Source organism: Oenanthe melanoleuca, chromosome 3 (assembly GCF_029582105.1).
Source record: "Oenanthe melanoleuca isolate GR-GAL-2019-014 chromosome 3, OMel1.0, whole genome shotgun sequence".
In the NCBI taxonomy this organism is placed as follows: domain Eukaryota; kingdom Metazoa; phylum Chordata; class Aves; order Passeriformes; family Muscicapidae; genus Oenanthe; species Oenanthe melanoleuca.
In genome coordinates this window covers 52,366,002-52,390,282 of record NC_079336.1, presented here as the reverse complement: position 1 = coordinate 52,390,282, position 24,281 = coordinate 52,366,002, and the positions used below count along the sequence as shown (strand labels likewise).

The following is a 24,281-nucleotide window of genomic DNA, read 5'->3' as shown; positions in this document are numbered from 1 at the left end:
AATGGGAGATGACAATCCATGATTCAGATATAATACAATAAATTGTTTCCTGTTTTCACAGCTGAGTGTCTGTTTTTCTGTTTTTATGTGCAAGTTGGATTTAAATTGCTTGATAGCCTCTAAAAGGCTACCTCCCAATGATCTCCAGGGATGATTTCAGATTCAGATTTTTTTTTTAAATCTATCATTCTAGAGTATTTTGAGACTACGCCTTTAACTCACACTTCAACAGTGGACCTCTAGGAAATTGTACCCAGTATTTATTTCTAAACTCGCCCTGCCCAGAACCTAAATTGATCCCAAGAGTTTAAAAGTTTTTTCCTTGAAAACAATAATGACTTGGACGTAGTTTATCTGCATGATTTCAGCAGCCAAACTCCAGAGCTGTATGTGGGCACAACACCCTGTCATCAACTTAATGGTTGATTCACTGGAGCACTGTTTCTCTCCTGTAACCCTGTTACTTGCAAGTACTTAATTTTATTCAAGTCCATTTGGAAACAGGTGAAAACATACACAGAGTGCAAAGGAAAAATGTTTTATTGTGAACATGGCACATATAAGATGCATTTCAGAATATACTGTTATATATCAAATGAGGAAAAAAAAGCTCTGACGTGAGATAAATGAACAGTGCTTTAAAAAATGAGGAACATGCACACAGCTGTTCTAACAGCACAATTCTGATACCAATCACAACATATTATATAGCTTTTATGACAATGGTTATAAAATTGCAAATATTGGACCTACACCTGTATTGCTGTCCATCATCCAAATCTTCAGTGAATCTTGCAGGTGTGTGGAGGGAACAATGAGAGCAAACTGACACCCCACCTCAGGCAGCAGAAGGTAGAGATGGAGGAACATCAAAAACAAAAGACAAAAACACTGTTCTACAAAAGTAAAAAGGCAAATATTATCCCAAGGAATATTATTATTTGCACGAGAAATCTTAATTGCAGCATCCTGACTCCATTAAAGCCAATAAAAGTATGCCATTGAGATCAATGAGTGGAGCCTGAATTTCATACTGAAATTTAAAACATTCTTGCTTTAGTGTAAACATCAGCAGGAACTAAATGTCAGCATCTATACAAGTATTCAAGTGCTGTTTAAAAAAACAATAAAAAACATACAATGCTAACCCAAAATACTAGTACATATACAAAAGGCAGATAATTAAAAGAGGATTTTTTTTTTCCAAATATACATTTTGAAGTATTTAAAACCACCTATTCTTTAGTACTTGTACATCATTGTTAGGGAAGGAATATATGAGAAAAAACGGAGTTATTTACAATGATAAAGGAAGGGCACAGTGTTTGCTCAGCTCTATTTGAAACCAGTATTTTTCCATTTTGGAGTCATGACATATACCTGCACACTCAAACATGTTTCAATGCAGTGTTGAGAAGTAGTTATACTTCATTATTATGAAATACAATCCTTCTATGCAAGTATCTCATGAGCCATTTGCACCCATTCACATTTTCAGTTAAAAACATCCGAACAAACCAACCTGAAAATTTCTTGCCGCAATATTTTGTCTTTAAACAACCTGATGAGATTTTCCATCATGGCAATTTACAGTCATGCATTTGGAGACTCACAGTCAATACAACTTTTCCATTTACTGTTAGAGTTGTGCCTGTCTTCAAACAGCTCTTTGCTAATTTTTGTGCGGATCTCAGGACTCGTTAACAGCTCCTTTATCTGATTCAGTCTGGGTAACAGGGCCTGCGTTTCTCTGCGTAAAGCTTCCTTTACTAAGTCTGCTTCATGGCTCTTTCCTAGAGGAAAACAACAATATAATACATTTTGTAACAACTAATGTGACTTAGAATCAATACTGTACAGAGATAAACAGATCATATTGGGTTTGGACAGTAGTAAGTGCTCAGTGTTTTGCCCATACTGATTTTATATAAAAAGGTATTTCATCAAAAAATATAATTTACATCAACAAATGCTACCAAAATGTAAAGAACAGTACAGCATCACATTTAAGGGAAACTCCTGTGTTACTACATACTGTGTAATAGTATCTGCGATGAGTGTCTGTAGTGGCAATTTTTAGCCCGGTATTGACTGCTGTTGACTAGGAAACAGCACGTGCTCTCACACGGAGCAAGCAGCCCTGCAGCGCTGCCAAGCCCTCGGGCACAGGGCATCGCTTCCACTTATGGCAAGGCCTCATCCACAGCCATCCACAACAGTCCAATGACAAATGCAAAATGTTCAGTTTCTCTTCAAAAGCAAGGAAGGGAGCCTTGGTTCGAGAGCAGGTGAAGACCGGAGCCGCCTGCTTCACCACTCTTGTCTTTTTTGCACCGTCCATCCCTCCCAGCATTCGACAGAGTTTCAGCAGTGCACGCACTAACTAAACCAGTAGACAGTGTCCTTCACAATGCAGAACAAACTTTTGATAAGAGACTCACAAAGCAGAATGCCTGACACCAGCACCACTTTGCAAACTTCAGCAGGGAGCGGAACACGGTTTTGTAGTTATTCTTGGTGGGATATTTGCTCCCAGGCTTTGTGCACAGTGCTCACTTGCTGTTATCATTGTCGCTCCCATTCTTGCTGCCGCTCGCTGCTTCCTCAGTTTTTGCAGGGCTCCCATCAGTCTGCCTGCTTTTGTTTTGTGTTTCTTCTAAATACTGCTGCACGGCCTTCAGCACTGCGTTCTCCACCAGCCTTTTGCTGAGGCTCACCAGCTCTGCATCGTCTGGCTCTGCTGCTTGTTTTTCACCTATGCGTCACAACAGACAAGAGAAGGAATTCATTGCCATGCAAAGACAGTAGCTGTGATTGTATCAGGAGCCTCTGACTTGAGCTGGATTCTAACTTACTAGCTGCCTCTTCCTGATTGTAAAAAGTTATATTTCCCCTCCTCAAGCTCCAAACCAAAAGTGTTCCATAAAGATGTGTGCAGCGTATTAGATCAAAAATATTTCACTGCTCATATTTCGTATAACACTCCAGCAAAAACCTCTGGCTAACGTTATAAGCCCCTCATTCAGCTTTGAAGAGTAAGTGTGCAAATTTAGTTTTTTCTGGGAACGATTACCTGTGACATCTGAGCAAAGATCATAGAATCACAGAATATTCTGAGTTGGAAGGAGCCCATAAGGATCATCAAGTCCAACTCATAAGTACATGGCCCTTGAGGGAATCAAGCTCGCAACTATGATATTATCAACCTCATGCTCTGAGTCAATCTCAGGGTCAAATATAGCATAAGGCATATTTAAACTTTAGCAGCATTCCTAAATTAAGGTGCCACCATTTTGCGATTTTGCTCAATAAATCTAAAATTGATTTATTTATTCATTGCTTGTAATTCAGGAGTTTCCCATGGGAAAAATTACTAAAACACTCAAAGCACAGGTTACAAATATTTTTCTAAACAAAGCATAAAACTTAGAAAAACCATATAGTCCCTTCCTGCCTCTCTTCTGTTTTCTATCTTAAAGCTCTAAATTAAAGGATTGCAAGATCCAGCAGTCCATTCCTAAATATCTGCTGATAAAAACAAGAAGCTGACATCTCCCTGTTTTGCTATGAATTACATACACAACAAACCAACTGTACACATAGGGAGAATTCTCATACATCATTAATGTAATTTGAAATGGTACTTTTCCATGAAACATTTTCCCAATAAACCATAAACTCTACTGCAGAATCATGCTTTTATGAATAATTTGTTTCAGGAAAAGCAAATTTTATCATCCCATTCTCATTGGTCATGCCATTTGCTATTTTAGAGTCCCCAGCACTAGGTAAATACTGTTTCCCTCCATCTATATTTAAAGGTCATATATTTCATGTCCTCTTCTGGCGTTTGCATTCTGCAGCCAGTAATAAGAGGCTGCTTAGTCACATGCATCTGGTGAAAGAGATATCATTGTACACTCTCAGCACAAAGCTTTGTACTGTTCCTAAATTTTTCATTTTTTTATAGATGTAAATTTATTAAAGTTTGCCAGCACATTTAGATAATAGTTATGAAAGGCTTTTATTACTCTTCCTAATGTACCGCACAACCTGGGAGTGATTTCACTGATAAAGCATAATTCATATGGGGATTCAAGGAGGAGAGAGAAGCAAACAAAACTCTTCATATTCAGAGGCAGTGCCTCTATTAGCTGTTAATCTGATCATTCTGTTCTGGAACAGCAGCTCTTCCAGCACTGTTAGTACAGGCATGGAAGAACTGTGCTCTCCCCCTGAAGAATCATCAGCCTACGTCTTGGTAAAACATTTCTTTACATTTTGGAGAAAGCGCAGATAAATATTCTAAAGATATTAAAAAGAATGTCAAGGGGGATAGTGTTGGTTACAACCAAACCTTAGAATACATTATAAGGATGTATTATAAGAATGTAAATATAAGATTACATTAAAAACAGAATTATCATTTCCAAGGAGAAATATTTCAGGCTACCATGCAACAGAGACAGAGAGACTATTCCCAAAACCAAATAGCTACATACTCCACATTCTCTGACTCACTGCTTACCATAACTTTTTGCTATCTCTAAATCCTGGGTCTAAGCCTATCCTTTCACTTACAGAAAGGACAGACTTTATTCAGACTCTTCTTCCTCAGGGCATCCAAGGTATTTATGAGCAGCATCTCCTCACAGCTTTTCTGAATTGATCCCACACACTCCTTTAAATGAAGCCTTTTGATTACTGATTTCCTTTGCTTTCAGTAAAGATGCTCAAAAATGTTTTGGTAGCTCCAGTCTATTTAGTCACTAGAAAAAATAATTAAAATACTTACTGATTATTTAAAATAAAACTGGTTTCCAGTTGCAGAGTTTCTTGTTTTTCAGAATTGCTCGTGGGTCATGGAAACTGTTACTCACACAGAGCTAATGATCTATCCATGCAACTGGGAACAAAATCAATGGGAAATATGGTGCTCAGCCACTCTCACACTTGACCCTGTAGTGCTTAATATGCAGAATATGACTAATCAGTCACAGAGGCCTCCAGATTCCACACAACAGTAGTGATTATATTTACTCACAGAGTAATTTTAGTTGCAGTACATCATGTATTATGGCGTAAAAAAGGCCAGAGCTCTTCTCCATGAATACTTTCTGCAGAACAATTCTCACTTACAGATATATATAAAATCCATATAGCTACTATTGTGTTTATTATTTCAAAATAAGCAGGTAGCTCACTTATAAGTACTTTCTCAAGCATGAAAAATGTCACATTGCTTAAATGAGCCTTCTAAAAGTACAGTTTATACAGCTACATAAGAAGGGGTTTGGGGGTTTTTTTCTGTTTATTTTTGAGATATTCATGGCTCCTCAAAAGTCTAGGGTGAAGACTGTAGCTCCTCCTAAGAGAGCTCTGCACTCCCACTGGAAACACATCTGACTGACATGTGAATGCAAGTGCATGCACATCCTTGCATGAAGATTGTGCTTGGATTTATCTGTGCAGTCATCCTGGCAGACAGGCACAGGGGCCTATATGATCCCCTGGTGCTCTGCTTCTATTCTCATACTCCCAAAATAGCAGTTGTGGGAGTGTCTGCAATGCCACAGTTGGCTGGCAAGGTAGCTGGGTAGCACTGTATCATTCCTATTCATGAATAAATGAAAATTTGTTGATAAAATGAAACAGGTCATGTAATAAAAATGAGTATTGATCATCTACATCTACTTGACAATTTAACACACATCTGTCTTATTTACATCTCTCCTTCCATGCTGCAGCTCCTGCTCACCTGCTTCTTTAATGAATACAATTCCTTTGCAGCAGGCAAATGCTTCTTTGAGTGGACTGTCTAACATTATTGGGATTACTGGAATATCTATAGAAATCATTGCAGATATGAATGTTTTAGATTCAAAAAGGAGGTTTAAAAATTCACACTTCCTCTATTTGTAATCTCTGTTCTGAAAAGGGAACAGATATACCACAGCACTGTATTTGCATCAATATTGTGACAATACTTTATTTCTGTGCCTGTGAATAAAAAATTACACTGTCTTCTCCTCAATATTGCTCAGAATAACAACGAAAAAACCTTTCATTTTGTTTATCCCAGAATTCTCTTCTATAATTTTCAAAATATGAAAACCAATTCATACTCTGTGAATGTACCTCAATGCATTCATGATGAGCAGTGTTTTTTTATTACTAGAACTGAAGCATACCAGTTATCCTGAAATGACCATCATTTTTTACAAAGGGAACTATCAGCTCCACAGAATTATTCAAAAGAGGCTTTATGATCCTACATCCTACTGCTAGCAGTTATGGACACGAACCAAATGCCTGCAACCACAGCCAAGTTTGGATTAAAATTCACTGCTGGATCCTTCTACTGGACTAGGTTTACTCTCCAAGTCTGCACCCCCCTACACATTACAAGATTGTGAGCTGAATTTTGAAATATTATATTGGAACAAATCAGATATCATGGTCCTAGTACAGCACTTTCATGGCCCTGACACAGCCTGTTTAGAGTGTGTGCAGATATCTCAGATTTGGAGAGAGGCAGGACAGTTTGAATCCCTCTATTGTTCATATGATTAGCCCATGGATTGTGATTTTTTTTGTAACAGATTTAATTGAAGGAAGCAACAGGGGATCCCTTTTATAGGAAAAGCCAGTTTTACAACCTTTTACCAGCTATGCTCCAAGACAATATTCTGCAATCCTTCCCTCGTGGCCTGAACACACTGGGCTTTGTTTTTCCTTCCAACAACCCTTCTTGGCAACAAAACACTGATAACATGGGGAACATTATAGAAGAGACCCTTAATATTTTGAATAGGCGACTGAGACCTGCTGAGAAATTTGGTGGCAGAGGTTCTGCTCTGTGACCTGGGGAGGGCTGTGGTAACAGAATAGCCTTTTGGGTTATTCTAATAATTATTTCTAATACAGTTTTTACAAACTCTATGAACACAAATATTAGCCCATGCCCATATCTAATCAACACAATAAGTACAGACAGGAAAGTCACAACTCTGAACATTTCCTTGTTAATTAAGAAGGACTATCATGAAAAGTCTCTTAAGTGGTCACTTAAGAAATTGACACAACTAAGGCACTGGGAGGAAGAGTGAAATTATAATCTCATTATGGCATGAGGGTGATAACATTTCTGTTATTGGATGTTCCCACCTCATGTGGGACATCTAACAAACTTCTTTAGGTTTACATATATTGCTCTGTAAATACAGGACTGTCTTACAAGGCAACACCAATCTGTCCTTCATGCTGAATACATGGTTTCTAGTTTGCTGAAAAGGTTTCTTTATCTAATTTGGCACATCATGGAATAAACCTGATAAAGTTAGGAATTTCTGCTACAGAGGAAATTAAGGGTGTTGCAGCTATTCAGGGGAAAGTGGTGCTCTTGCCAGATTCTATAATGACAGCAGGAGTAACCACAGGATACTTTGAGCAGCAGACTTGGCAAACATGGCAAAAGTTTGTTTTGTTTCACACAAACCCCTGTGAAGCTCTGATATAACTTTTCTGACCACCTTTAAATGAAGATAGAGGATGTGATCTGCTAAACATACTCACCCCTCTTCAAGCACTGAGGGATGTGATGCCACAGGCAAGAGCCTCCAGAACAAACAAAATTTAAGAAGTTGTGTAAGACTAGTTCTGGCATACAGGGAGTTCTGTTAAATATCTTGGGTTTATTTTTCTATTAAAAGAGACTTGTTGACAGAGAAATTCCCCAACTCCTGTAATGTAGTTTAATGCTTACATTAAACCATAAAGTCCCTGCTTATGGACCTGTCCACCATGAAAACCAAATGTTTACTCACAAGCATGACAAGGCAAGTCATTTAATCAATATTAACCTCTTGTCACTGTCTCCTTATCCTTCCCATAGTCTATGGGAACTTCAGTTTTATGCCTCTAGGATACATGTGTTACTATACAGCTTCCAAAGGGATGCTATTTTGGCTGTGATTTTTCCATGCTACTGTTAAGTATACTAAAAAAAGCAATCTTTTTTGGTTTTTGTTGAAGACAGATTGTTAAATGAGTGTTAATAAGTGAATCCTAATAAGCTGAATCTGCGTTGTTCTGCCTGGGCTCAGAAAAAGGCTCCATACAAACTCATGTTATCACAGACTCTCACACAATTTTGTTATCAGTTTTTAATCTGATATTGTGGGATGTAGCTGTATAAATGTTCATTGCTTTACCACACAAAGGATTGTAAACATGAAGCTTACTTTTGATACTTGGAGAGTACTAGTACATAGAAGTTTAGATCTCTCTTTAAATCCTCTGGCCTTGAATGCATAAAAACATTGTTTTGAATCTTCTTCAGAACAAGCTCTTCCTCAACTTTTATTGCTCTCTAAAAATCCAAATACACCCACTTTCAAGAACACTGAATCACAGAATGATTTGGTTTGGAAGGGACCTTAAAACTCATCTAGTTCTACCCTGATGCAATAGGCAGGACACCTGTCACTAGACCAGGTTGCTCAGAGCCCCATCCAAATTGGCACTGAACACTTCCAGGGATTGGGCATCCACAACTTCTCTGGACTCACCACCCTCTTCCAGTTTACAGCCATTGTCCTATCACCACATAACCTTGCAAAAAGCCCCTCTTGATTTCCAAAGAAAAATATTCCAAAGACAAGATAAACAACAAATTCAGGCATGTGCTTGGTCATAATAAATTGCTCTGTGCCATGGGAGTGACCTCAGACATGAAATCAGAATAAATGTAGATAAAGAGCTAAGAATGTTGAAGGTATGACTACAGCTTACTTAATCTAATTCACAGAAATGCAAAAATCATTGCTAGAGCATGGCAGAACAAATTCTGTGGATGAAAAAATCCTGAAACATTACCATGCCATAAAACTAAATTTAATGCAATCAGTCCTTCACATGAAAAAATAGACATTATAATCTAGGATGAGAAAAAATTGAAAGAATATGAGAAGACAGTACTAATTTTTTCCCATCCTATATTCTTTATGAATAGAACAAATAACCTCATTTGCTGAACAAGCACCTAATAATCAAAATTAACATTATTCTTGAGTCCGCTTCACCATTAAAATCAAGAATAATTGAGTCCTAATTACAGGTTTTAAACCACTGGGCCTTACTTCCATATCCTTTCTATGCTAAATACTGAACAGTTATAAAAGCATTTTCTTTGTGAAACAACATAAAACTCCTTAAAAAACCTATTTCCCTACCTAATAGCAACACTTCTTTAATGAGAGTAAATCTATACAGCTCTAACACTGCATTCTAGCAAAATAAGAACTCCCCCTCCCTTTCTTCCCCCATATTTCTATTTCCTCAAACTCAGTGAGTCAGAGACTGTTCTAGCAACATTTCAGTGAAATCAATCAATCAGAAAAATACGTCTGCTATGCCAAAAAACTGAACTAATCATCACAATTTTTACTAATTTACTCTGTACCATAATGGACTGCTCATTACCATGCCTTAAAACTGATGGCTCTCATCTCTTTATGCTCCTTTTCAATTTGCAAATTTTCTCTCCACCTATATAGTATACAGAATTCCACACCTTTGTCTTTAGCATACCAATAATTCTAAATTTGTACCACAACATCAGTAGAAAACTGCTTATTTTTTGCCAGCTGGTCTTTTGGGCCTTTACTTCTATCAGGCTAAACATTTCTAATTTGGAGCTTCATCTATTTTCTTCGTCCTCTTATTTTAAAGCAGTATTGTTCTCAGCCTTTCCTCAATTCCTGAGTAAAAGAATAAAGGGTGGATATTCACGCCATAACCAGTTTTTGCCTTTCTTTTCACTCTATTCAGAACCAACTGTGTGGTCAAAAGCTGGTACTTTAGTTTGCTTTGTCTTTATGTTTTCCATACAGAAGAGTTCTCCCATTTCTATACTGGGCTAGAGGGGCCAAGAGAATTTTGTTAAGGATGAAGAGAAGGAAAGAAATGGGCAACGGCTCTCCTCAAGAGCAGATCATGTCATTCATGATTTTGAGATTTCTTGAGTCATTAAATCAGAGGATCAACTGTGCTTCAAAACATAAAAACACTACAGTAAATTTCATTCTAACAGGGAAAGGGAAACCCTGACTTTAGAAGAGGGTTCAATCCCTAGAATTCACCTCATCACAGGTTACAGTTTGTAGAACTGCAAGAGTAAACTCATCATTTTGTGCTGGAAAAACCTCTCACATTGTATTAATGAGGTATATGTGAAAAGCAAAAGAGGATGTGAGAAAGAAAGAAAGAAAGGAAAAACTTTTTGACTGCATTAGGCTATACTAGATGGCAATGGATTTTTAAGACAGAAAAAAATGTACATTTGCTGATTGCACTCAGCATGGCTGAGTCTTAATATGGTTTTGTTCAATCATTGTGCTTCATAGTAAAATGAAAGATTGAATAAAATTTCATTAAAAAATTATTGCTAGGATTTGAAACAGAATAACACAATAATAGACCATGGGGTAAGGCAATTTGCCTCTTAGCAAAAGGATTCAATCTCAAATGAGTGAAATGAATTATCCATGCCTGAGGATCTTAACTCACAGGAAACTTAGCAAGTGCCCAGATCAAATTCACCTGAGACTGGCAGATATTCAAAGTGATTAAGCCATCAGCAGAAAAGTTAATGGTGGATTTTGAGATTTGGGGATTGGGATCCAGAGGAAATACCTAATAAGATGTGAATTCCCCCTACACCAATTTAGGACAACAATTCAGGCAGGGTCAAGAGCCTGACAAAAGTTCAGCTGTGTATGCCAACATCAGAATTACAAGTCTAAAAGTACTGACTATTGTACAAGTCTGGCAGTGCCAAATTGGTCATTGGTACAGTGTATTTCTAGCTGCTTAAGGCTCAACGACAGCCAGCACCCAGTCCATTTTCCTATTAAGACAATTTTCAATCTCATGCTCCACAGAATTATAGAATGGTTAAGGTTGGAAGAGACCCTAAAGATCATACACTACCAACCCTTCTGCCATGGAGAGGGACACCATGCTAACTTACACAGCATATACAACCATATACCCCAAATTTCTCTAATCCCCACTCTAAGCTTATGGAACCAGGACCACTCAAATTTTAGGAATGGAAAATGATTTGGCATAAAACATTACTAAACCATCAATAATCAGCTGCTGAACAAGGCATCAGTATGCCTTACTGTGATACTTTTCAAGTCATCTTATTTACCACTTTGCCTATAATAATTTCACAAATAATAACAGACCAATGTCATCTAAAGGACAACCCCTCACTTGACCAAGGACCTGTTGTTTGTCTTGCCTTCCTTGTTTATCTGCCTTAATCTCAAAATCTTGGTCACAACATTGCAAAATGTAGACTCTCTGCAGTCCAGCATCTGTCACTGACAGGAAGCTTTCTCTGAAATATATACAAAATGTTCTCTCTTGTTCTTATTTCGCATGATGCAATAGAAGTAATCCCATGCTATCCTAACAGTTGCTTAATCATGTTAACCAGTTCCTCCTCCTTCCTTCTGGCTTTGTAGCTTTTTTTTATTTTTTTTCCCCCTTCCAAACTAGCTAGCTCCTGCTCTCAGAGCTCCCCAAGATGTATCTCCGCATTCTCCCAGCCATTCTCTCAAGCACAGGCTGGGCTCCTACCTCACGTTTCAAGCTTTATATTCTTTTGGAAACACAGTACTTCCTCCAAACATCTATTTCCTCTGCTCCATAAGCTTCTAGGACAAAAGTTATACTGATCTTCCCAGGGCAGATTTAGCTAGAACTGCATGCATGCCATTTCTGCCAAAAGGTTATAGGTCTGGCAGCATGTGACCCTGCTGGAGGGGGGAAAAAAGAGAAGGGTTTGGAGGATTGTTTTTTCCTTCCCAGAAGTGAACCCTTTTCACAGGTGAAATCTGTTTTCACCCCTTTTTGAAAGAGGACTGAATACAGCTTCCTGATCATTCCAGGTCAGTATAGAAATGTCAAAATTGACAGTCTGATTATTAGTCCATATTCTATATATTCCATATTCTAGACCTTTAATAAAACAAAATAACTATTTTTTTCTTTCTTAATTATATGGCATCTTTAATGGAGGCTGTGCAGGCCAATTTTGTAATTTAAAAAAAAAAATAATTTTTAATGGTTTCTGAAATCAAGGTTAGAACATGCCTGTCTGCTTCCAGGAATATCACTCTCCTTAGCAAACACGGCACTCCATTACCTAGCATTAAGCATCACAAATCAGATAGTACAAAGGGAAAACAGTATATTTACAATATCAACTTAGGAAGAAGTAGACAACTACCACATTTTGGCTGTAAAACAAACACTTTCCCACTCTCCAGTGAGGCTATCCTATTTCTGTAATAGATGTTTCACCCATATGCTACAATTTCTACATTGTGAGCAGCTCTACTCTAAACTCACAGGGATTAAATTACAGTAGGACTTGGCATATAGCAAGACAACAGGTTGCAGCAAATGAGTTTCTAAATTGAAGGGGTAGCTGTTCACATACACTAACAGAGAATGGTATTTCATGTTTAGTATGTTGCACTTTCTATTTGGCTGTAATACGGATTTGCCTATGGATCACTTTCGAGCAGAGAAGGAAAATTCAGCTCGGGCTCTATGCTAACATTAGACAAACACCTGCTCTCACAGTACCACAGAAAGCATCTCTGAAACCTGGTGTTTCATGCAGAGGCACCTGCCTATGTTTGCACATGTGAGCTCTACAATGCCAGCACTTGTTGGCTCTACAGCCAGTTAGCACAGAGAAACTCAGGTCCATCCCATCCAGCTCTGTGGGCCTCTGAAATGCTGTGGCTGGATCCAAACCACCTGCTGAAAAAGTACTTGGGTTGGTGCTAACTGCTAAGCAGCGCCCAGGAGTTTCTCCAGCACGTTTGCCAGGCCCAGAAGAGTGCCAGGGGGATGGCATGGGCAAGGCAGTCCCAGGGTCCAGGTGCAGCCCCAGACACGCCAGCGTGCAGTGCACCGGAGTCCAAGGCACAGAGCAGTCACAGAGCTGGGCTGTGTCCGTAGGTAGCAAAGCTGAGAAGTACATCAGCCAAATTCTGCATTCGTGGAACAGTTACTTCAATGGATTTCTCCTGGCAGAGGTTTGAATCGTAACTCCAAAGCAGCCCAGCACAAATGAAAACAGAAGTATGAACTAAGAACAATTTCAGAGAGCAATGCAGTAGTAGCTAGAGCAACATGTGTGCCAGAGGACAGGATTTGGCTCCTGACTCCAGTAAAGCTGTGGGAACAACAGAATTTCCATTTCCTCTTTTACTACAATGAAATCTTGACTGCACTAGTTCTGATTTAACCTGAAGAAGCAACGACATGAAAAAGCAAAATTCATAGCTCTAAACATTTAGACCTTCTAATGCTTTTTACTTTTCAGAGCAAGCCTTACAGCACTTCAGAAAACCATGCTGCTCCTTCTACTGTTTGGTGTGTAAAGAGTAACACAATTTGTATAGTGACTAGAGAGAGGCACTGTGCCAGAGTACACACAAATCTCAGTAAACTGAGACAGGAGCATGCAATAATGAAGGAGAGAAATAGTCCTGAGAGGACTTCCATAACACAGAAAGAATAAGGTATTTGGATATTGTTCACTGGGAATACAGGGCAGCTTTTAATATCATCTGATAGCAATGACCTGTAATTTACCCTCTGAAAATCAATAAAAATATAATGCTGTAGCCTTTGCCTTATTCAAATATATCTAGAGCAAAGCAAACAGAGCTCCTCTGAGAACCCAGTCTTTTTTTGGTATGGCAATAGTGTTATTAAAATAATCTTTAAATCATTTCAACAGCTTAAAAGACAAAATATCTCGTATCTAGATGTATATGGAGTGGATACCAAACATATTTTCCACTAATAAGCAATAATGTTTAACCTGCATACTCACAGAAGTATGAGTTACACTTTCTCTTAACTAGAACATCTACATACAGGACCATCAAGGAAATTATGCTCTTTGATTCACCCACAACATGTTTATGTACATTTACTTTTTCTTTGGCCTTTTTTTCCCCTTTTAAACCCAAAAAGAAAATGTAATGGCAGGAGACACACTGCTTGGAAAAAACAGTGTAAATGCAGACTTAAAAGTGATCTTCTTTCCAGGCTCACCCTCTCTTGAAGAAATTGTGTTGGAAGTCTCCTGCAAGAGCCAAGGGAGCAGACTACCAGTCTGATTTTTAATGCCCAGGACTGCACAAACAGCATTTTACCCAGGCTCCTTCCCTTGCTGTGTATGTACTTAGAAAGAGGATTCCAGATGGAGTTGGCAATTTGTTGGCTTGCCATCTGAACCAATCTTTCTGATATTATTTATAGAAGGTCTGCTTTTAAATGGGCTGGCTGATATTCTCATCCATCTCACTGCAGCTCTGGACTCCAGGGGCTGCCAGTGGACTGTCACAGCCACGACACTTGGCAGGCCAGGTCCTTGGTTGGTATAAATCAGCACTAGTCCTGCTTACTGCTGCTAAGGGTTTCACTTGACATTTTCAGTACTGCTTGATTCATGCCCCAGTTAATCTGCTTCCCTTTCATGGTTTTACTTGCATGTTTAGCAAAAATCCTTAAACACTGTTAGCTTGTTTCTAATTGAATATTCCAAGTGAAGCATCCTTTTACACAGCTTTCAAGCATTGCAGTACTAAATGGTATACTATTATTGAAATTATTATTTTTAATTAATATAAACATTATTAAAATTAACAATTCAGTTACTGAACATTGGAAAGTTTTCTGAGATCTTACCAGAAAAATTACCTGCATAATTATTTTTATTACACAGAAATGCATTTTCTGGGCTAAAACAATATGTACTCTTATTTATGTTATATTGCAAATTGATAGACCATAGTTAACTGTCAGTTATTACCCATTTATAAAAGATTAAAAGCACTTAATCATAACAGTATATTTTAAAAGAGTTATTAATTTCTATTCAAGCTTTTTGTCTAACTTTATGCTGGAGATTTACAAAAAAACTAATTGCATTTGAAAGATTTAGCCCCATGAGAAATTGCATTCACTGTTCTTTGGTCTGTTTGGTTTTTTGAACCAAAAAGCAGCACAGTTTGGAATTTTAAATGCAACTTTCAGCTGTAATCTGCCACTGCAGCTGGTGGCCCACAGTAATGCTCAGGGCTATTTCAGTGTGATTGCAGCAGAATTTGCACATATTCCAGATCATCATAAAGCTTCTTTTTTCCAACTGCCAATGGAGTGTTTGAATATATTTTTGGACCTTTTTTTTCCCCCCTCACAGGTCAAGGAAATTGCCTGTGGTGGATGGAATTTTAACTGATATCTACATAACCTAAGAAATACAGGACCGAATTCTGCATCTATTGTCTTGCCAAACTTTTGTCAATCAATTTAACTGACACAGCATCAATGTGCTCAGTAAGGAGTTTAATAAAACACTACAGTTCCTTTGGAATCTGCTGGTTTTATTCATGTGCTTTTTTGAATGAAATACTATCCAGAAACAATGAACAAAATGTCTGGCTAATATCATGGTTAGAAACTTCTCCACATAAGCAACTTTCCAGTGCATTACTTCTCTACATACACTGTCTGACTTTGTAGCCAAGTATACTAAAATGCTATTTGACCATAAATTTTAAAATAGAGAGCAAAATCAAGAAAACTAATCACAGAAATAATCAAGTGAATCAATGTGCAGTCAAATAAACATTTTACCATACACACAACAGCAGCAATACTGCATGGTACTCATCATCACCTGTGTTTTATTTCCACTCTGAACACTGCATAACCACAGTACAACTTCTAATACATTCTTCACAACCACAGCCCCCTCAACCAGCAGCCTCTGTCAGCCTGACAAGCATGCTGGCTAGTTCCAGCAGTGGTGACCTTTGTATGGACTCACTGGGATCACAGGCTTGCTACCCATATCTGCAGAGAAGCCTTCAGCTGTAAACAAAACAGTTTTAATGTTGTCTCTCATCTTCACTCAATGAAAAGTCCCATAACAGAGTTATCCACTGCAGTAATAACAGGACTAAACAGTGATTACTTAAAAAATCCACAGATGGCTCACACAATGCCCTTCACAGCAGAAAAACTTGCATAAGTTTAAAATTTTCTTTCATGTCTCTTAACATTTCCAGACTGGCATTAACTAACAGTCACTTCTTTGTCAGTAAACTCATTTCTGAATTAAAGCTCTGCAGATCAGAAGAGGATGGGAAAGCACACAAATATAAAGATAACCTTCCTGTGAAATATAAGCATGATAAATGCTACAGGTCCTTGGAAGCTGGCCAGCCAATAAGAAGTACAGGACTTTATCCTGTGGAGCAGCAGCCATATGAAGCAATACAACTGGGAGGGGTGGCAGAGGGTGATACAGAGTCCATACACCTCTCAGAGCTTTGCCCTTCCAGCTCTTTTTCCTGAAGTTTCTGAAAAGCAGTTGGCTACAACCAAGTCTTCCTTGCTTTCTCCATCTGAGTCCAGGGTAGGTGCAGAGACACCATTTCATTGTCCTGAGACTGCTGCACTTAGCAGGAAGGGCTGACCCATCTGACATCTACATGATTTAATGTTTGACCCACATGTACCAATGGATCAATCTGCACAGAGGCAGAGCTCATTACTCTAAACACAGTAAAAACCCTTTCATTACACCAAGGCAGCAGTATACTCTGTTGAGAAAGACCTCATAATCAGCTTTTTTGGTCCATGTCTCCTCTTCACACTCTGTTAGTCCTTTCTACGTGCATCACAAGCTTCAGCTCCTTGCCACTCCAGCACAATCCACCGGCAGTAGGAAGCATCTCCACGTGTGCACATGTTCACAAGGTATCAAAGCTGCTCTGCACTTCACAAAACTGAGCTGTGTATTTCTCTAGTGCATTACTTTTCCCTAGATCAGTCACACAATGGAAGAAGCTACTGTGGCTATGAGACCCTTACAATCAGCTGCTCCAGGGGTTTTGAGAATTCTGTAATTCACTTACAACAAAATTACCCAGGTTAGTCAGCTAATGATGGAGAAGCGTTTAACCTCACTGGGGTCTTTTGCCTTTATTAAAGGAGGACTCACATAAAACCTGCTCTGCTATGGGTCAGTCTACACAGCACAGATCACCAGTGCACAGTGCACACAAGCAGGAGTGGTGGTAGCAATGATTCCATGGGATCTGCAACTTCTTCTGTCAGCACTTTTTAATCTAGAAGAGGATAGGGTTTTATGGTCATAAAACCATTATTGTTTTGCTTCTCTTAGTTTCTATCAACATTTATCTGTAAGAAGCCAGGTTAACCAGTACTGCACGTGATCACATATTTCTCACTAGAACTCACTATGAAAGATGGCAGCTTGTAGCAAACTCCCACAAACCACAGACAGGGTTATAAAAAGTATGGCCAGTTTTCACCTTGGTAGTCTTATCCAAAGACCCAACTCCCCCATCAGGGACTGAGTTATGGCGAGGGTGAAAGCAAAAAACAGTTACTTACATAAATCCTCCTCTGTCAGTCATTAAACTGATATAAAAGATACTCTCTCCCAGTATGTTTGGGACCTAATACAGTTCCAGAGGTACTGACTGTAAAGTAATAGTAGCATGTGAATGGAAGACAGAGCATTTGGCCTCAGAAAAAAATACAATGTAGAAAAAAATACTATTTCAATAACATAGGAGGAATCTATGCAAATACTTCTGCACAATATGATGTGCCACCTGACAGCCAAAAAGGTGTTTATTTTTCCACCTATGCAGAGCGATGGTTTGGCAATTAAGCTGAAGGTAAAATGGCTCTTGAACACTTAAGCTAATGGACAGTCTAGATACAACACACTGCGGCAAAGTGCCCACAACAATATCCTAAATGGAAGCTGAAAGAAAATCTTAAACAGACATTTTCTCCCATTGGCATCAGTGGAAGACAGGAAACAGTGTATTAAAATAAGAATGGCTGTTACCTGAGCAGTTCTCATCTTGCTACACAGTCACAATTCACTGGAGACTGGCTCTCTGCTGACACACTTTTTATGAGAAATGATCATTAAGTTCATTAAAGTCCCAACTCCATCAACATGGAGCCAATTTTAGCAACCTCAGCTCCATTTCAAAGTCTCTCATTAGGGTCTTATGAACTCCAGCACTTTGTCTCATCCTCTCTTACTGGGATCAAAAGAAGTGTTGGTTTGTACCTGTTCCATCTAGCTAATTCTGGTCTGCTGCTTCCTACAGCTGAAATGAAATGAAATCTCTTCCTATCTTCTCATGAGTTATTCTTCAAGTCCTTCAATACAAACAGGATTAGTTAAGACTTTTCCTGAAGTTTCTCAGTATAGTGTAGTTAAGGATCACTGTGGCCAACAGTACTCCAAATAAGGCCTTCAGCCCCAGATACATCCTCATTTCATACATAAGTGTATGTTACATAAATATTAGTCTTTTAGCAGAATTTACGTTCAGTACTTTAGAACAGCTACAAATTAACCTCAGCATTTTTTGATTATGAACTACAGAACTGACTTTGCTCATGTTTCCATTCAGGAAAAGAAGCAGTTCTGTCTACCCCTAAATAAATTATATAATAAACACTCTTGCTTTTTCCCACCATCAGTAACATAACCTAATCACAAAGCAATCACATTTGACTCGATCCATCTCCAGAATTTCTAGCTGCAATTTATTTTACACAAAACTTCCTGTCAGGAAGGTGGAAGGGAGCCCAACTTTTGTAGTGTGATAGATTATAGAGAAAGACACTCTGATGCATACTAGTAAAACAGTAAAACATAGCATATTTAAAAAAAATACAATTCTATGTTTCAAAATTCCTTATACCCAAATAAAAACTTGTATAAAAATTAAATTCAATGATTTAATTTCATTCCACAGACCATATATATGGTTGGAATTTAAATTTGGGCTTACCTGTGTTTGTATCAAACACAAAGGGAGAAAAAAATTAAATGCCACTTTTCAAATAAAGTCAAATACCACCTAAAATTACTATAGATCAGACACAAAAGAAAATTCAGCAATATGTGTTCTTATCATGCAGGACTATTTTCTAAATGCAGTTATTAATTAAAAAACCCAACCAACTACCCCAAATATGTTGAGATATTTTAATTTCAAGGAGGATTGCCTAAGACACATGGAAATATCCAATGCAATTTTTAAAACTTCCCAATTTCACAGTCACCAGTATTTTTATGCTCTTCACTTCAAGGTGACTATATTCTTCATTTTTGAGGCCACAAAAAGGCATCCACTTCTGATGGCTTTCTTAAATGTCATTCCTCAGATTTAAAAGCCTGTCCTTCTATCATCCATCTCCTTGACACCTTGCAGTGAAAGTGAACTTAACACCTTATTTTCTCTCCTAGATTTTTTTTCCACTAGTGTGATGATACTAAATGTTCTCTTAGCATCTAGCTGCATTACTGAGGGATTATTTTTGACAGCAGCTGTCAGACCCAAGAATGGACATACATGTAATATACTCATGATTCTACTGACATTAATGACAGTCTTGGCTGCCTTCAGGCCCTGGCTGGGCTTATTGCCTTGGTCATTAAACCCAATGTTGGTTGCAGGAAGATGAAGACTTCTGTAACTTCCAACTTTGACATGGTAAGTATTGAATAGTTAGTTTTTGGTTTAGACTGCTAAATTTCCTTTCTTTTCTTCCCATAGAGAATGGAAACAATCTTAGCAATCTAATCACAGGCACTGTGAAGTTCTATGAGGAAAAAAGACAAACAACACCTAGCTGTTATTCAAAATGTCATTTCAAGGAATGCACCTTTCCTTCAAATTGTTTGTTTTTTTCATCCACATCATGTACCTCTTTGTGTGTATCTTGTGTGAACGTATGTGTAGGAGTGAAGAAATAACATCACACAGGGAGATTGGCAAGACAGAACATAAGCACTGGAGAATGAGTATAAATAGGACTCACCAACCTCAGCTGATGAGTGTGTTTCCACATTTCAGGAAGAAGAAGGGAAAAGAACAGAGTCTTTATAGTACCACAGCAGGTATCACTTTGAGCAAGTAAGAGTTAAAACCTCACAAAACAGAAGTGAGAAGGACACAACCTGCAGGACAGGGAACAATCAGTATTGGACAGCCTGGCAAATGTTCAAGGCCTGTTTAACAACAGGGATTGACTTACTATTTGTGGTAGGCAAACCTGTCCTGTCTCTCATGACAGACAGCCACACAATGCAACTTTTGTACTACAGCTACGTAAGCACAAAATAAATCATGATAACTTACCCCAAACTGCAAATTTGACCAAGTCATTGATTTATAAATGTAACTTTCAGTATTTTCAAAATCAATTTAAGACTTAAATAAAGTAGCTACATTCTGTTCACCAAACTTCCCTTTACCCTCAAAATCCAATCCCTTATTTGATACAGCTGGGTTATTTTTGGTCAGGCCCAAAAGATCTGGACTGCATGTTGGAACTTGCCAGCTTGCTCGGTTCCTCTGCACAGGCTACACAGCCTCAGGTCCTGTGTTTATTTACTCATTTCCACAACTGTTTACCCATTCTATATTTAATATGCACTATGAGTATTAACATCTAATAATAAAATCATAGAATGGTTTGGGTTGGAAAGGGCCATAAAGATCATCTAGTTCCTGCCATGGGCAGGGACACCATTCATCAGAGCAGGCTGTTCAGAGCCCCACCCAAACTGGCCTTGAACATTTCCAGGGAAGGAGCATCCACAGTTACTCTGGGCAATGTGTGCCAATGCCTCACCACTGTCACAATACAGAATTTCTTCTGATCTGATCTAAACCTATGCTCTTTCAGTTGAAGCCATTCTCTCTAGTTCTGGCACTACATGCCCTTGTAAAAGGTTTCTCTCCACCTTTCTTCCAGGCCCCTTCAGGTTCCAGAAAGCCACAGTAAGTTCACACTAAAGATATCTCTTCTCCAGGCTGAACCCCAGTTGTCTCAGCCTTTCCTCATAGGACAGGTGTTCCATCCCTCTAATCATCTTGGTGCCCTCCTCTGGGCTCACTCCAGCAGGTCCATGTCCTTCCCCTGCATCCTGCATTCAGCGGATGCAGAGTTCCAGCTGGGGTCCCACCAGAGCAGAGCAGAGGGGCAGAATTCCCTCCCTGGCCCTGCTGGCCACACTGCTTTGGATGCAGCCCAGGATACAGCTTGATTTCTGGGCTGTGAGTGCACATGGCTGTGTCATGTCCAGTTTCCCATCCACTAGCACCTCAAATTCTTCTCAGCAGGGCTGCTCTCAGCCTGTTTCTAATAGCTATCAAATAACAAATTGTTTAATCTCATTAAATTAAAACATGCAAAAGTGCTCACACTGCTATCCTCTGCTCTTTTAAGTTGGGAATCACATTTTTTAGAATGCAAATAAGTTTCAGATTCTATTTTGATCATATGACCAGCCTTATTAGACATCAGTAATTGTATAATATAGGAATTTTGATATTTGTATTCAATATTTAACAGACTTTTTAAACAATTTCTGGCCAGTACAACAAAGTCTCTGTTCCTTGGTTCCCTATCAAGTAGCAAATGAGCTACCACATATTCAGCTATAATGAGGTGTAACAATACTTATTTTGTAAAGTGCTTTCTTTAATGTCAGATTAAAAAGTACCATGCTGTGAAGTTAAAACAAACAACTTTAGACTCGAAATGAACTTACAATTAGATGATTTCAAAAGCAGTTAAGAATAATTTTAGACCATTTCCAAAATGAAAAAGCACTTACTGAGCATTGACATAAGCAAATCAATGCAAGTATAGGATTATCATGGAGGCAATTCCTTCATGATCTCAGGAATACAAAGAATTAATTGTTAGACTAAACATTAGTCTTTATTTGAAATATATACTCTTTGAAAGGCTCCTCCTTGAACACACTGAGCCAAATTTTGAAACACCAGGCAACTTCACTGGAACTTATTATGCTGAATTGCATGTCTGTATCCTTGTAGAAAGCTTTCTCATCCTTAGAGTGGATGCACATGACCATTCACTAAGACAACAGAAGGAACACATTGTGAAGGTCCTACACGTCTAAGTTTTAACAGTTTCTACTGATGCTTTACTTTTGCCTATCCCACAGCCAGTGGTGAGAAGAGATACTTTTTTCCTCTCCTTCATTGCAGAACACCCCAGATCTCTGCTACCCAGAGTACATTCTGGGAATTGATTTCTACCAGCAGAAAACTGTTTACTAAGACAGTACTCAGTAAAAAAATTGCATTGGTAGCATGGCTAAAAAGATTCTCTACAAAAACCATATTTAAGCCATAAAGCCTCCTGCCAGAAGACAGTACAGATATTAAAAATTGCTGTGGATTTAAGAAGAGACTGGAAAATATAATTAAACACTCATGATTATCAAGATGCCACCCTGCTTCACCAAGTCCACAAATCTCGAACTGCTACAGCATCAGAATTTTATTTTGAGGAAACACCTTCTTACAGACCTGCCCTTTTCTAATGGCTTTGTTAGGCATGTGCTAGGGAGACAGATCCTAAATCTGGCCTAGACAATCACTCTTGTGATCTTACCATAACCATAAAACTTGATTAAATATTCTCCATGGCTATACCTAAATTTGAAGAGAATAGAAAGGGATGTGAAATACCTAATTGTGTTGATACAAGATGTAAGCAAGTGGCTGTTAAAACTTAGTAATACAACTCAGCTTCCACTTGTCAGTACTTTGGTGTGTTCCAGTCATAAGCACCTATTAATTTCTAAGGTAAAATAGTTGAATTCTTTTTAACAATGCATATTGCATTGAAGCTAAATTCAATTCACACTTGATGTGAAATAGATCTAAACTGAAATTTTAAAAAGCACACTATGAAAGCACTGAGCAACAAAAAGATGTATTATGCAACAGTACCAGATAATATAATTACAACACTTTTTGAAACTATGCTTTACATGAAATGAAAACATTTCCTTACTGCACAAGGAACAAACCTCCAGCAATTCAATCTCTGGCTGAGTTCACTTGAGGCACCTCAGCTGAAACAAAACTTATAGGAAAACCATACTGAAGTTTATACATTTTCATTTTCACTGCAACTGAAATGAGTCAAGTAGCACAGTGAGCTGCTGTTTACTGCACATGCTTGCACTTTTATAATGTAATTTTTGGTTCTTGTGTACAACAGCCACATGATTGTGATTTGCACCTGCATATTTCCCAACCAGGATAATTTAGTGGCAATAAAAAGCCTGGGTTAATTTCTAAACACAATTAGTTTAGAGGTCAGCATGCCAATATGATAAGAAGAGGAAAAATGGATGAGAGACACATTCCCTTCTGCCTGTTCATCATGGCCAGCGTCAAACCGCCTCTCTGGCTGGGGTCATGCTAGATGCCCAGCAGTGCTTCCTCCCAGCACACAGAGGGAGAAACAGATGTGGCAGAAGAGAGGGAGGGAGGCCAGATGAAAGGAAAGCAATTTCCTTTTTGTCCCTTTTCTTCAGTCAGTGCTGAACGAAGGGAAAAACCAATCACATTCACCATGCTCATCCTATACTTCCTCTTTCCCTTTTTAAGATGGCTCAGTCAGGTTACTCCCCTATGAACACTGGTAAAACATTGCCACATCTACTTTTTTCTCCTCATTTCAGACATCACCTTCTTACCTCACCCACAGCCAGATCTCCTTGCTTCAGATTCCCCTCATCCTATAACTACCCATTTTTTCCTTCCCACATTCTCGAGGCGTGAAGGGGTGCCACACCTTTCAGTTGCTACATGCCAAAAGCAGACATCTTTCTTTTGTGACTTTGCACATACATAATGACATCTCCTGAATGATTTTTTTGATTACACCTAGTTTGAGGTCACGCTGTGCTAAATGTTATATTTAGTGTATGTTCCAGTCACTCACAAGAGCACATACAAAGAAAGCTGGTGCATGGCAGGTGATGTTAGAAGAAAAGTTAAAAAGCAGTGAAGTGAAGGGACTGAGAGAAGCAGGATGCAGAATATAATGCTTTCTTATTTTGCTTGTTTTCTGTCAAAAGAACAATTTTTACTTGTTCTCTGTCTTCATCAAGTCATATAATAGAAGCGAGATGCACCACTTACTTGCTCTTCAAATAAAGATATTCTGTACTGGCTAGTTAAAATATAGTTTTGAAATATACAATGTTCCTAGCAATTTCCCCAGTGCAAAATTTGTAACATTTATCTTCATACCATGACCTGGGAAGAAAAAAC

At 38.4% G+C, this 24,281-nt stretch overlaps 1 protein-coding gene across 6 annotated transcripts in view; it reads right to left on the bottom strand.

Annotated features, from left to right (window-relative positions):
* Nucleotides 1–522: 522 nt before the first annotated feature.
* AKAP7 (A-kinase anchoring protein 7) overlaps nucleotides 523–24,281 on the bottom strand; it is an 80,578-nt gene continuing 56,819 nt past the window's right edge. For 4 of the 6 annotated variants that reach the window (XM_056487051.1, XM_056487048.1, XM_056487052.1 and 1 more), the window contains exon 8: nucleotides 523–2,755. In XM_056487051.1, the coding sequence (XP_056343026.1) occupies nucleotides 2,553–2,755 (203 nt within the window). In that variant the 3' untranslated portion in view covers nucleotides 523–2,552. The remainder of the gene's footprint in view (nucleotides 2,756–24,281) is intronic. The other 2 variants (XR_008840056.1, XM_056487050.1) reach the window with 2 other exon arrangements.